This window comes from Pseudorasbora parva, chromosome 1 (genome assembly GCF_024679245.1).
Source record: "Pseudorasbora parva isolate DD20220531a chromosome 1, ASM2467924v1, whole genome shotgun sequence".
Lineage (NCBI taxonomy): Eukaryota > Metazoa > Chordata > Actinopteri > Cypriniformes > Gobionidae > Pseudorasbora > Pseudorasbora parva.
Genome location: NC_090172.1, coordinates 51935720 through 51949850, shown reverse-complemented (window position 1 = coordinate 51949850; position 14131 = coordinate 51935720). Strand labels below are relative to the sequence as shown.

The following is a 14131-nucleotide window of genomic DNA, read 5'->3' as shown; positions in this document are numbered from 1 at the left end:
ATAATTTAGAAATAAAAGCCATTTTTTCTATACTGATACTAGCCCTCTGTTTAGAATGCTTTGTTTCAAGAGGCTGCTGTGAGTCAGTGAAAACACCCATTGTTGTGATTGGCTGACAATTTTGCATTTGAAATTAGATTACGTGCGGAGGGGGCGTGGTTTAGTTATGCACGAGCTGGAGCAGCTGCAGCGCTGCCAGTGGAGAAAGAGACAGAGAGGGAGCTGGGGAAAGATTGCTGAGGAAGTGTTATTGTACCGATTTTTTGAGAGCGCAAGTTTATTTTGTTTGTATCTGAGAGATCTGAATAAACACGAGTTAACTTTGCTACGTTATTTCTCTCACAAAATGCTTTCACCACAGCTAACAACAAACACGACATCGACATGAATACAGTAAGAGCTTCTGTTGAGCATAATTACTAGAGCAGCGTCATTCAAACAGGTGATTGACCTGCCCGAACATTAAAAAAAAAAAAGAGTATTCTTTGAATGCTCTCTCTAGTTTAATCATTTAAATAACAGATTTGTTTCATGCTACAAACAGAAATGACGTGAAGTTGATGGTTTTAGTCACTGGCTTGATTCACTGATGCATCAAGACGGCCAGGGGCGGGACTAACAGTTTTAAACGACTTAGAAAAAAAGTCTGTGTGAACTTGAATGATTAGCTACACATCAGAACTCACTGATCCCAGATCAGGCATTAATGAAGACTGTTACTCACTGTTTGTGGTGGTACTGTTGAATCCGTATGGTAAAGCCTGTGCTGCTGAGCTGACATCCACTGATAAAACTGACTCCTTTCTCTACTAATTCTCTGGCCGGGCAAAGCAGAGGAAGTGGCGGTAACCTTTCCTGGTATGACGTCATAAGAGGATATTTCAAGATCAGCTCGCCTGAGCTCTCATTTTCTCAAAGGCAGAGAAAGACCAAAATTTCTAGCGACTTGGGGAAAACATTTAGGCTAGGGGAACTCATTTTAATGTTGAAAAACCATATAAAATGAAAATGTAATGCCATGGGACCGTTAACTAATGCACAGATAATCATGAGTTAATGTATTACTAATTGTGAACCAACCCATTTATTAATGATTACTGCATCAGCAACTAATGAAGACTCTATATGATGAATAGATTAAGTAATCATTAAAATGTTCTTAGTTAAATATGTCAATGTTTTCATTCCTTAATAACATATTATATTCTGGTAATTTAAATGAACGTGTTAATTACCACAAGGGGTCAAAGCCATGCATTTCAACTTCCAGATGTCTGCTTTAATTAATCATTAGCTAATGATTTATAAAGGTATCATTATGTTATGACTTTACTTGTTGGTAAATAGATGGGTTAGTTCACCATTAGTAATACATTAACTCATGATTATCTGTGCATTAAATAAGCATAAAAAATAATGCATATTAGTGCACCCATATTGTAAAGTGTTACCGAAATGGTAGCGCATTTATTACAGTACAAGTATCAGTATCAGTATAGTTTTATTTAAAGCAATGCCAGCATCTGTGGCTCTCTTCATGGCAAAAACTGAATTAGAACTGAAAAATACAAGAGTTTCATATATATATAAACGTACAATAAATAAAAAAACAAGCAAACAGAAAAAGCGTATTTATGACAATAAGCAAACTCAGGAAATCCACAAAGGTACAAGCTCAACAAAACCTTGTGCCATACACAAACAGTACCGGACAAAGGAACTGAAAGGCATAGCATCCGAAATCGCATACTTCCCTACTATATAGTAGGTGAAAAACAGTATGTGAGAAAAGTAGTAGGTCCGAATTCACAAAATTCATAAAAGAGTAGGCAAAAAGTACCCGAATGACCTACTACTTCCGGCGAGATTCTGAAGTGTGCATACAATGGACACTTTACTATCCCATGAGGCCACGGTGTGGATTTGTGGAATGGAAGTGAACAGACGTAACTGATGCTGTCATGGTTAATTTACTACGCCCAGATAACATTCATACCACACACTCATATACTCTATAGAACATGCTTTTTTTGTGGCCGTGAAGTAATTACTTATTCAAAATAAGTACCTACTTAGGAGAGTATGTGATTTCGGAGGCAGACAAGGGCTTATATATAGAAGATAAACTGAAAACTAACTTGTGTGATCTTATTAATGAGTAACTGCAGAGACCGGAAGGAAAATTAGAACAAAAGAACACTTACTAGAGAACTAACAGATTAAACAGGAACAGAAATTAAATGATAAAAAATATTTTTTTAGCAGTACATTAATAATACTAAACCAACACTGCATGCAGGTAAACAAATAAAATATTTAATGTTATGCTATTTAGTACCATTGCTGCAGGGAGGTTGTGAGATGATGAAAAGTTAAGAATTAATTACATCATAAAAAATGTATTGAAATATTCATTCAAAATCTCATGGGGTGCTTAAAGTAAATATTTTGAGTCAAAGAAGTACGGCTGACAAAAAGGTTTGTGAATTCTACAAGATTATATGAATCAGTGTATATATGAATCCCTCTGCTCAAAAGTTGGATAGACAAGGGGGAAATTATTAAACGTGAGATTCAAAGTACAATAATGCTTTACAAATGCAGAGATTTTTTAGTTGTTAGTCTGAAAAGTCATTGGGCTGAATCTCACTTTTCTCACACAGCCACCAAGAAGTAAACAACAAGTTGCATTAAAGGATACAAATATATTTCAGACAGCCATTCCTCACAGCACCTGAACAATCACTGCTATTGTCTCTCTCTCCACCTCCCTCCTTCTGTCTGTCTGGTTGTACCTCACCACTCATACTTTTTTTTCCATGTCACTCTTGTGTGTCAGTATAGCTACTACTCAAGCTATTCACTTCTCGTTCGCTCTGTCTCGGAATGAAATATTAATAGGACCTTTGACAACATGACTGGAAACAGCCATTAACACGCAATTACCCAGAGACGTGATGTGTACAAACTACAAGGTCAACCTGCCTCTGTGTTTTTCTTCCAGTCTCTTGTGCTCATCTGTCGTCTTTGTCTTTCAGCATCTGACCCAGACTGGCAGGTTTATCTCAACCACTGATGACTGCAACAACTGCACCTTAAACCACAGCGATGTCTGTAGATTTATAACCGCAGTGAGGGCCGGAGGAAGGTTTTGCTATAAGAGCTTTATGATATGTTACATAAGAGGGCTGCCAGTCCCCTTGTAAAGGGGCTTTCGCACCGGGCACTAACAGGAACTCAGTTAAAGGACCTAGCTGCAGGGCAGTCCCCCGAGAATGAAATTTTCCCCTAGGGTAATGCAAGCTAGCTGACAACGTCATTTAAGCCCGGCATTCAGCAACGTCGACTGAACGGAGCTGTGCTTTTTTTTTTGTGACGTGGGTTTCATGATAGCGGAGATGGAATGTAGACGTAAAAGTTAAAGGGGTAAAGTTGAGAAATCAACTTTCCCTTGAGCCTTTGATATATAAAAGGTCATGGTAATATAGGAATATCCTGTACGTTTCAGAGCTGAAAAGCTTTTATAGACACCAGGCCCAGAAAATGAGGCTCTCAAATAAATTGCGTATTAGAAAGGTGAAACGCCGCCTCTATGTGTACACTGCTTCTGTAGCCTCACCCACCGACTCGTGGAGCTAAACTGATCGCGTTATCAAGCAATAAACACGCCAAAGATAGCAAGATAATAGTTTGTAGACACGACACAGGTCGAGACTGGATTTGCAGACATATTGAGATTAAAACACAATGTTGTTCTTTCTATATTGGATCCGACAGGAATGGTGCACCACACTTATGTGAGTAAAACATGTTTTTTATATGTAATAGTATTGAATTGTTACAGATCGTATTGATTATGTGTACGTATCTAACAGAAAATACCTTAGCACGCTCGCTGTCACAGGCTGGAGAATCCCTTATTTGTTGGTTCATTGCGATTCGGGATCAGAACCGATCAGATCGGATATGTTGGGGCTCGCAAAGCCCAACGTCCCAGGGCTATGTGTTTTCCATGTTCTTGGAGCTAGTTTGTTGTCTGGCTATCACCAGACCAAGTTCAATTTAAGATTGAACATTGGTCTGGGAAGTCTGCTCTGTATATTATACTGAACAAGACACGTGATCAACGTGCAACGACCCATCGCTTCTCTATTCGTCATCATGTTAAACCTGCCAATAGCACGTCAGGTGGATAAGCCAGTCTGTGATTGGTTCCCGCAAAAGTGTAACAGAAGCAGTAGAAATGAATGTACGGGTTTTCAGACTGAGTTGCAAGAAGAAATCAAATTGCCGGCAAGTCTAGTTTGTGTAGTAAACTCTGTATTTACATGGTGTTTCGTATGGCATATGTTCGACGTACACTTACATCACTGGTAGTTCCTATTGTGCTTGTTTAGACCAGGAGCTAATTTAGTCCCCTTTAAAAAGAATGAACTGAAATCATTCCTAGTTCCTGCAATGTAAGCATGCCAAAAAGCAGGGACTTACACCAATAGTTATATGAGCTATAAAAATGTTCCTCCGGTGTGAAACCTCTTAAGTGGACAGAGATGGCACTTTGCATCTGCATAACACAGAGTCCCAGGGCCCAATCGACTTAAAAAAACAAAACAGCAAAAGACAGGTTTGTGTCCACTGTTCACCTTATGTGATATAGTCATGTGTTCCCTGTCATGTGACTTCTGTTTCCTGCTTGTTCGTGTTTCATGTTCTCATTGGCTGTCTCCATATACCCTTAAATACAACACTATTTGAAGGGACAGCCATTTGTAGTGGTGTCCGAAACCAAAGTGGACGTTATCAAGAGCACTTATTCAATGTCATAATGCACCGTGATAACAAGTGTATAACCGATGTACTCTCAGCGTGCCAAAATAATTCCTGTGTCTGTCCAAAAGATGTTCCCCGCAACTGAATCATCCATCCATCCATTTTCCAAACCACTGGTACAATGTGGGTACAGTGTAATATCATAAAGGTGTAAATTCCTTTTTAATTGATTATTAAACTGTTTGATTAAGTGACAGAGTTCAAAACAAATCCTTTCATCTAACTACTGGAGCTGTTGGTTAGTTTCAAATGATTATTAAACGCAGCAAGCACAAAATACGCAAAAGCACCAGCCCTTCTGGCGCACTCAGTGTCTAAATTCAGTCACTCGGTTTCATTCGCTCTTTCGCGTGGACTATATTAGTGGAGTAAAGTGGGGGATAGTGAATGAATGTATAGGGGGTGATTTTGAAAACAGCCAGTGGTCCATTATTTTGTTATCTTGTGTTGAACTTTATTGTTTATTACAAATGATGCTGTATTAAACGGTGCATAAATTACTGAATACAAAACGTTTGTGTATTTGACAAATATTGCACCTAAAACCACTTTATCTATGATAGTATGCAGATTGGGCCAGAAGCTAGTGATTATGGTTTATAAAGTTTTAAATATGGATATTTTTCCATCGTTTCACTTATGAGGCATTTATTAACCTACTGGAATCATATAGATTACTTTTATGATGAGTAGATGCAAAAAGAAAGTCGAATACACATAGGATGGCTAGAGGTTAAGTAAATGATGGGGTTATTTTCATTTTTGGTTGAACTATCCCTTTAAGCCCTCATGTTTGCCATGTTTCCTTGTTGTGTACTGTTAAATGTAACTCGCTGTCAGTTTCATGGTTCATGTTCAAATCTGCTTAAGTTCATCGCTTAGCTCTGTTTGTTTTGCATTTGTTTAACTTCCAATAAACTGCACCCGCATTTACTTCAACTCACCTTCAGTGGATGATATGTTACATTTTGTGCTAAAAACACCTACGTCTCAAAAAGTGACTGTGGGAGTGGGATAATGTACTAATCACACAGTTTTCAAAATGCCTGGCTAGACTGAAGTAAAACACAACTGGATGGCATAAAACTAGATTACTCCAATTATAATCAATAAACGGTCTAGTGTCTACATGATGGGGCACGCCAGGTGTTCAGGTGAGGGACACTGTTATACTGTTATGTGGCACAGTCACTTTAATTTCCCCTGTGCATCTCAAATAAAATGCTTTTAAATCAAATCAATAAATCAATCACTATATAATGAAATAACGTCTGACTGTTGTTTCAAATAACATACTGTATGCTTCATTATGGCATAAAGAGACAAAATTAAATTATGTTGGATGAATCATTTCAAAACCAAGAGTAAGACTAATACATTATCTTAAGCCTTAATTTGGGCTCTTCTTCTTTTTCTATATAAAGTAAAACATAAAATATGGGACCAATCCGTAAACATTAAAATAACCAATGTTTCAATAGAATAGCCACAATATGTAACCAGTGTTCAAATTAATTTAGTGTGTGTGTATGTGAGAGGTCTGGGGGGTTACCTACTAACATTTTTTGTGTTTTATTTAATTTAACTTCCTTTGGATACCTAAAAACCTAAAACAACTGTAAAAAAAATCTAATTTCAAATATCACCCCCCAAAATTAAGTGCTTTTATAAAATTATAACTTGTTTTTGCTTATTTCTACTTTTGAAGGATAAGTCAAAAAACAATCAATATCGAGAAAATATTTTGAGCTAACTGTACCAAAACTATCGGATGAAAACACTAAAACTTGAAGTGAGCCGAGCAGAAAAATGACAATATTGTCTTCGTAAGAGATGCTTCATAAGTTGTTTCATAAGTGATTAAGTTTGCATACTGATATTTTCTTGTTTATTTATTACTGTGAAGCTGCTTTGAAACAATGTTATTTTAGTGTTATTTATATACTATTATAGTATACTACTATACTAGATTTTATTATATATTTTAGTCTATATGTTATTTATATATTATTTAATATTTTAGTTTATATATTATTTATATATTATTTAATATTTTAGTTATTCTTCAACTAAAATGAAACTGAGAAATTCTGCCTTGAATAAAATCCGCTGAACTAAGCTGAAATAAGTAAGTTTTATTTGTATATATTTATTTAAATGAATGTTTAAGTAAATGTTTTTGCATGATTTTAGTTTTAGTCAACAATAACCCTTCTTTGAAAATATGTATTGTATAAAGTGGTTTATAAATAAACAAATCCAACAATTGTACCCATTGTAAGTGCCTCATTGTAACCTATTTCTGCAGCTGCTTTTCTATTATATATATATATATATATATATATATATATATATATATATATATATATATATATATATATATATATATATATATATATATATATATATATATATATACATACATGAGGGACAATTCAACATAATTTTTTGAAGTAATGCTGATGATTGCTATTGCATTGAACCAGGAAAAAGGTTGGTTAATCCATTTTTCAATGTCATGAGTTGTTCCCGGTTCTGAGACGGGTCTGGTGATCAATCAGGCTGAGCAGAAGGGTTAAAGGGTTAGTTCACCCAAAAATGAAATTGATGTCATTAATGACTCACCCTAATGTCGTTCCACACCCGTAAGACCTCCGTTCATCCTCTGAACACAGTTTAAGATATTTTATATTTTAGTCCCAGAGCATATGCAGTCAATGCACACTTTACTGTCCATGTCCAGAAAGGGAATAAAAACATCATCAAAGTAGTCCATATGTGACATCAGTTGGTTGATTAGAATCTCTTGAAGCATCGAAAATACATTTTGGTCTAAAAATATAAAAAAAACTATGATTTTATTCAGCATTGTCTTCTCTTCCGCGTTCTTCCAAAAAGATTCAAACGGTGTGAATCGATCAATGATTCGGGTCGCCAATGTCACGTGATTTCAGCAGTTCAGATCACGTCAAACCGCCAAACTGCTGAAATCACGTGACATTGGTGACCCACAGCATTGATCGATTCACTGATTCATTAACCATTTTAATCTTTTTGGAGACACACGGAAGAGAAGACAAAGCTGAATAAAATCATAGTTTTTGTTATTTTTGGACCAAAATGTATTTTCGATGCTTCAAGAGATTCTAATCAACTAACTGATGTCACATATGGACTACTTTGATGATGTTTTTATTCCCTTTCTGGACATGGACAGTAAAGTGTGCATTGACTGCATATGCTCTGGGACTAAAATATAAAATATATCTTAAACTGTGTTCCGATGATGGACAGAGGTCTTACGGGTGTGGAACGACATTAAGGTTAGTCTATAATGACATCAATTTCATTTTTGGGTGAACTAACCCATTAAAAGAGCTCTCACATTGGCAACTTTCATTAAACTCCTATATTCTCAAGAAATCGAAAAATTCAGAAATTCGTACAGGATGAATCATGCTCTAAATGCTGGAGCATCGTCTGATCCCACACTGGCCATCGGTGATCATTGACGTGAGCTAAAAGCATTACAAACTCACAATGTCACTCCGATCTAAGGGGAAGTGATTGGCGAGCCTCCAAATGCACCTGTATGTCCGATGCATTTCTCCACATTCTCCCTGCTCCGTCCAAAGGTGTCCTTCGCCAAACCCCCCCAGCATCCGCTTTGAGGCCGCTACTTGACCTTCTCGCTGTGTTTGTCTTATCATACCACTGCTACAACATCAGAACATGCCAGGAATGTCAATGACATTAAGATCCTATCCAGGAAATGACCCCGCATACAGACTCCGCAATATGTCAAAGCTCTTCTGCTATCAGCATCTGAAACAACTGTTGTTATCGCCAGCAAACTTCAAACAATGTGTACTTTGATTGAGAGCACAGGAAAGGGAGTTCTAAAAAGTAGATACAGAGCGGTATCACGGTTTTGAATTAGAGCTCGGCGAGGCAGGCGCATGGACACGTGTGAGGACGTCTGAACGCAGAGACAGACGCGATGGCTTAAGGGGTGTGAAATTATCTGATGTGATTGAAATCTTGTCTCCGTCAAAGATTAACCCTTGTCAGAGTCTCATATACGTTATCATCATTCAACATGCAGCGGCACTGCAAAACCACCGCTGGGCAGGTCTCTGTGAAAACCCAAGAGATTCCTTGAGCTGTCAGTGTGATCTTCAGCTCCTTAAAACTGTCATCATGGTCTTGAAACTACCACCCAGTTCACCTAGTCAGCGGTTTCTGTGCCAAATATCAGCATTTCTTCTTCTTTTCTCTTTTCTCTTTTGAGGCTGGACACTATGGATCAGTGTGCTGCGATTGACCAACCGCTTCAAGGTTGTTTCGGAAACCTCTCGCCCCCTAACATAACCCTGAGTTTCAACACACTACTAATGCATCTCAAACAGGCCTCAGCCTCTTTTTTTGGATATGCCTTGGACAGGAATTTTCTAAATGAGGTGATGTGTTTATTCCTGAAAGAAAATCAAGACTACAGTAGAGGCGTTTCAGGGAGTTCAGAAACTAATATAGAGAATAACTCCCTTTGGAATGACTTTGTGTGTAGTAAATTTGCCTACATTTTTCATGCTCAAACAGCAACATCAAACACTAAAGAAAGTTGAAAAAGTAAAAAATATTAAAAAACAGTATAAAAAACAGTTTAAGGTATAACAGTTTTCTTCTGTCTGAAGGTTTATTAATATAAAATTTGCCTGATTTTAGAGTGGGTGCTCAATGCAGAGCCACTAGGTGGAGCTTAACAATCAGCTCCCCCTCACTGGGCATAATGGGCGGAGCTATAAGGTCAAACCACACCCTAACCCTACCCATAACCCTATCACTAAACACAACTTCTCCCATTAGGTCCAGAGAGAGGGAGCTGGATATCAATTGGCTCCTTAGTGAGCAGCACTTGGGATTTTATGTAACATCTTATTCCTAAAAACGTTGTGACTTTTTCTGGCTGTTGTCAGTATTTTCTGATTTATATATAGTGGTAAAAAGAGATGACAATAAAACCTTCTGTAAAAACTAAAACAAATAAACTAAATAAAACAAGAATTTTGAATCTGGCTTTATCCATTGTTCAGATTTCTGTTGTACAAATGTATGCAAATTTGTGCATGTTTAATGAGTGCCAATTGCAAATGTAAACATAACAAACTTTTTTTTTTTTTTGCAATTCTTAAATGCAATCAATCAACTGGGGAAGTATGGAGAAATCTATTAGTTACATGTTTTACCTTAAAAAAAAATTCTTGCCTTCGAAAGCATTAGTGTCCGTGTCTGTGTTTTATACAAAACTAAAGAAACACTTCTCTGTTCAGTTGCTTGGGCTAAGCGTTTCTTCAACTGGATATTCCCAAATCCGTGCTTACAAAATCTGCTTTTGTCTAGTACAGCATGAAATCTCTGGCAATACATTCAGCATGAGATTCCCAGCTGAATTCACAAGACGAGCCAAAGCTGATTATATCCACAACGCTAATAAAATTTCTCAGACAAATTAACATGCCTTAATTTTTATTTTTTTTAAAGTATTATTTTCTCCTCTAAATGTAACCATAAATGACAATCAAAACAAATATGACAATTCATTTTTAAACATTAATTCATTTTCCATAAAAAAACAGTAGATAAAACCATCAGAAATACAAATGTGTAGTTTTTTATGTTTATTTGTTTGTTTTGTTTAAAAAAAAATGGAAATGCAAAGTCGTTGCATATTCAGGATGTATGCCCCTGATTAATGTCTCTTGCTCAAGAAACATAAGTTGAATATCAATACAAAACACTGCTGAAATACAGCTGCCGCTGCTGTTACAGGCAAACTGGTTTGAATACAAAATATCTTCTGTTCTTCATGTAGTCTGAAGATCACCTGATTCAATTATGGTAAGGACTGGAGAAATTACTTCTCTGTTGATGTGTTTAGGATGACAAGACAACCTGTCACTCACATGAGAACGGCCAATAGCAAACCACAACCAACCAATTCATTCCCAATGGGGGAAAAAGGGAGTCCCGCCCTACATGTGTTCTTGTTCGAGAAGGTGTTTCACTTGGATAAATGTCACAATAACGAAGAAAAGATTTATCACGACTTCCGAGCAACAAACAAAATATGTACATGGGGTCATTGGAAGAACATCTAGAACAGTGGTTCTCAAACCCTGTCCTGGAGGACCACCATGCAGCCCTGCACATTTTGTGTCTCCCTCATCTAACACACCTGATTCAACTCATGAGCTCATTAGTAGAAACTGCAAGACCTGAAATGGGTGTGTCAGAGACATATGCTGCATCCCAATTCTCCTATATACGTCCTAAAAGTATACTCTTTTTGTGAAGAAAAAGTGCATACTTTTGAGCGTGTAGCAGAAAAGTATGCAAGCTATGGGACATAGCCTACTAACTTGTCATCTTTAATGGACTCTGTCGCTAGTTACGCGTTTCTCATCACTGTTTAAACTGCCCTGTCAATCATCACACAGTTCAAATCCTCAACATTCAGTTTAATTACCCATCATATTTTTAATGCTTTTTGTCCGCATTTGTAGTTCTAATCGAATCCTCATTCAACTCGCAATGGGTTGTGGGTAATTTCAGGCGTTAGAGTGCGCATCGATCCGCACTTCAAATTCTGACCGGAAATAGTAAACCATCTGGGTATCTTTGGAATACTCTTTTCAACATACTACGATTTGGGACATACTAATTCTTATTTTGAGTATGGATAGTATGCGAATTGGGACGCAGAGATACAAAATGTGCAGGGCTGGTGGTTCTCCAGGACAGGTTTGAGAATCCATTTTCAAATCAGACATCACTATGCTCACACATTTGAACAGTTCATTGAAAATAATTAACAGCTCAAAAGAGTGATTCATTCACTAATCATCAGGCATCGCTCAGTAGCTTTGATTCTAAACAGCCAAAAGAAAAAAATGGGGGACACACCATGATTTCTGAAATACTGTCAAGGCAAACACTTTGTAGTCCTGTATACAGTAATAGCTCTCATTAGAAGATAATTAAATTAATAAAATGTTATTAAATTGGCTTGGTAATCTGTGTCTCAATTAATGTGTCTTAATGGGTTGCCCATGACCACAGGTACCATGTTGTGGGAAGAATAACTGTAGAAACTACGCATTGAGGAGGAAACAGCAGTTACCATGGTAAAAAAAAAAAAAAAGAAGAAAGAAAGAAAGAAAGAAATAAAGAAAGAAAGAAAGAAAGAAAGAAAGAAAAAAGAAAAAGAAAAAACAAGCCTACATTTCTCAAAATTTAAGTTAATTACTGTATGGGCATTGGCACAAGTCTACACACACACACACACACACACACACACATTTACTTTCATGTAATCACAATGCAAAATTAAACAGTAAAAACAAGTAAAGAAAAAACAAACAGAACTAATGTTCCCTCAAATACCCACAACTTCCATCACAAGCAGTTTCAGACATAATATAAATTCCTATACAACACAAACATATATCCAAAAAAACCTATTCTAAAAACCCATACATTTTCCAAAGTATAGGAAGGCTACTCAAGACGATTTAGCCATCCGGGTTGGGCTACAATTTGACATCACGACTGACTTAATTGGTGTATATCCATAAAATCATTTTCCAATGTAGCCTATTTTATGTTCTTGACATTCAAGAGTTAAATCATTGGCTTTTATTACATTTATTTCTGAACTGGCATCTCTCATCACAAATTAGGGCTTTATTATTTGCCGTCTTGCAACACACGTTTGATTTCTGCCACAGTGTCTCTCTAAACAAATCTCTGTCTGTGCACACATAACATAACAATTGACCATCGTAATTTTACCACCTGACAAATCTCGTGGAGCGCAACAGGAGGGGGCAGAGGCCAAAGCATGTCCATTTCCTTTCGTCCTCCTCCACCTCATAAATGACCCATCCTCACTTTTTTACAATTGCATACGAAAAAGTCAGCAAAATGCTTTTGATACATTTTTGGCAGATGCAACGGACAAGACACACGCACACTCGGAACAATAAACGCACGCGCAGATCATGATTATGTGATGAGAGATGATGACCTTGCGCGTGCATAGATGACAACTCCCTCAAAAGGCGCCAAGGTAAATGTATTTACCTTCACGGTACAACACAACAACAGGTGCTGGAAATGTGTGCAAACGCGAACGAATGTATATAGAGAAACCTGGTTGCACCTGTTTGCACGTTCGGCAACTGACAGTTTGCAGTTGAGGACAAATTCAAGCGAAATGCCTTCGAAATGGCACGGTACTGTGACCCGTACACGAGCGGTACCGGGTGCCGCCACATCGTCTGCAATTCAAGGGCGGGCGTTCTGGCTGAAAACAAACGAGCGGAATCCACCAAAGTACCTCACCTTTTCCCTCCTCGTCCTCCCGATTCAGGTGCATGGCTGCTCGCCTTTGGCACGCCAACAAACGCTTGTTTCTTCTCTCAAGTCCCCTCCAAGAAAAAGTCGAATCCAAAATGTGCTCTCGAGCTTCCAATGGGCGAGTGACCATGGAGCACCGCGCGCGCGCTCTCTCTATCTCTCTCCCTCTCTCTCTTTCCCTGCTTCTTTCTTTATTTCACTCACTTGATTTTCTTTCCCAGTGTCCTCATTCGGCTAATGTCGGGTTGTACGTCCGTGTCACCGCGAACTGATAACACGAGCACTAAAACATCAGTTTATTTTGTTGGAAGTCAAGTAAATTGGGACGCGTTTTGGTCAGTCGCCTTGAGCAGTGTTAAAATACATCTGAAGACTGCTCTCAGGTCTATTTTATGAGTATATGGTGAAAATGACACACACACACACCACACACAAAACATTTACCTCAAGCCATCTAAATGTCAAAAGTCAACTGCATTCAGATAACATGGTGAAATATCCGAGATTCAATTCTTTGAATGGGTTACACTTATAATATATGGCATTGCTTTATATATGTACACATATGAATGCTATAATGCAATATAAATATACAATTTAGATACATACATATATATAAGATAAGTCATAAAGTGTCCCATTTTGGAATAAATGGGATATAAAATGGGACAGCAGCAGAATTAAATATTCCCATCAGCCAATCACATCAATTCATAGTACTGATGTCAAGCACTGGCAAATATTTCCAATAATTTAAATATTAAACATAAAACTTGACATCCCCCGATAGTTAATTGTCTTCATGTTTCTGGAATTCAACCACACGCAGACACCAGAAGAGTAAATTATTTGCTTACATTGTGATAGGTATTATAATTTTGCA

The 14131-nt window shown here is 37.4% G+C and overlaps 1 protein-coding gene across 4 annotated transcripts in view; it reads right to left on the bottom strand.

Annotated features, from left to right (window-relative positions):
- The window catches only part of syt7b (synaptotagmin VIIb), a 183464-nt gene extending 169944 nt beyond the window's left edge, over positions 1-13520 (bottom strand). The window contains exon 1 of one of the 4 annotated variants that reach the window (XR_010905261.1): positions 13234-13520. Coding sequence is in view for 3 of the 4 variants with exons in the window: in XM_067445150.1 (XP_067301251.1) it covers positions 13234-13378 (145 nt within the window). In the remaining variant the exon portion in view is untranslated. The remainder of the gene's footprint in view (positions 1-13233) is intronic. The other 3 variants (XM_067445150.1, XM_067445149.1, XM_067445151.1) reach the window with 3 other exon arrangements.
- Positions 13521-14131: the final 611 nt, after the last annotated feature.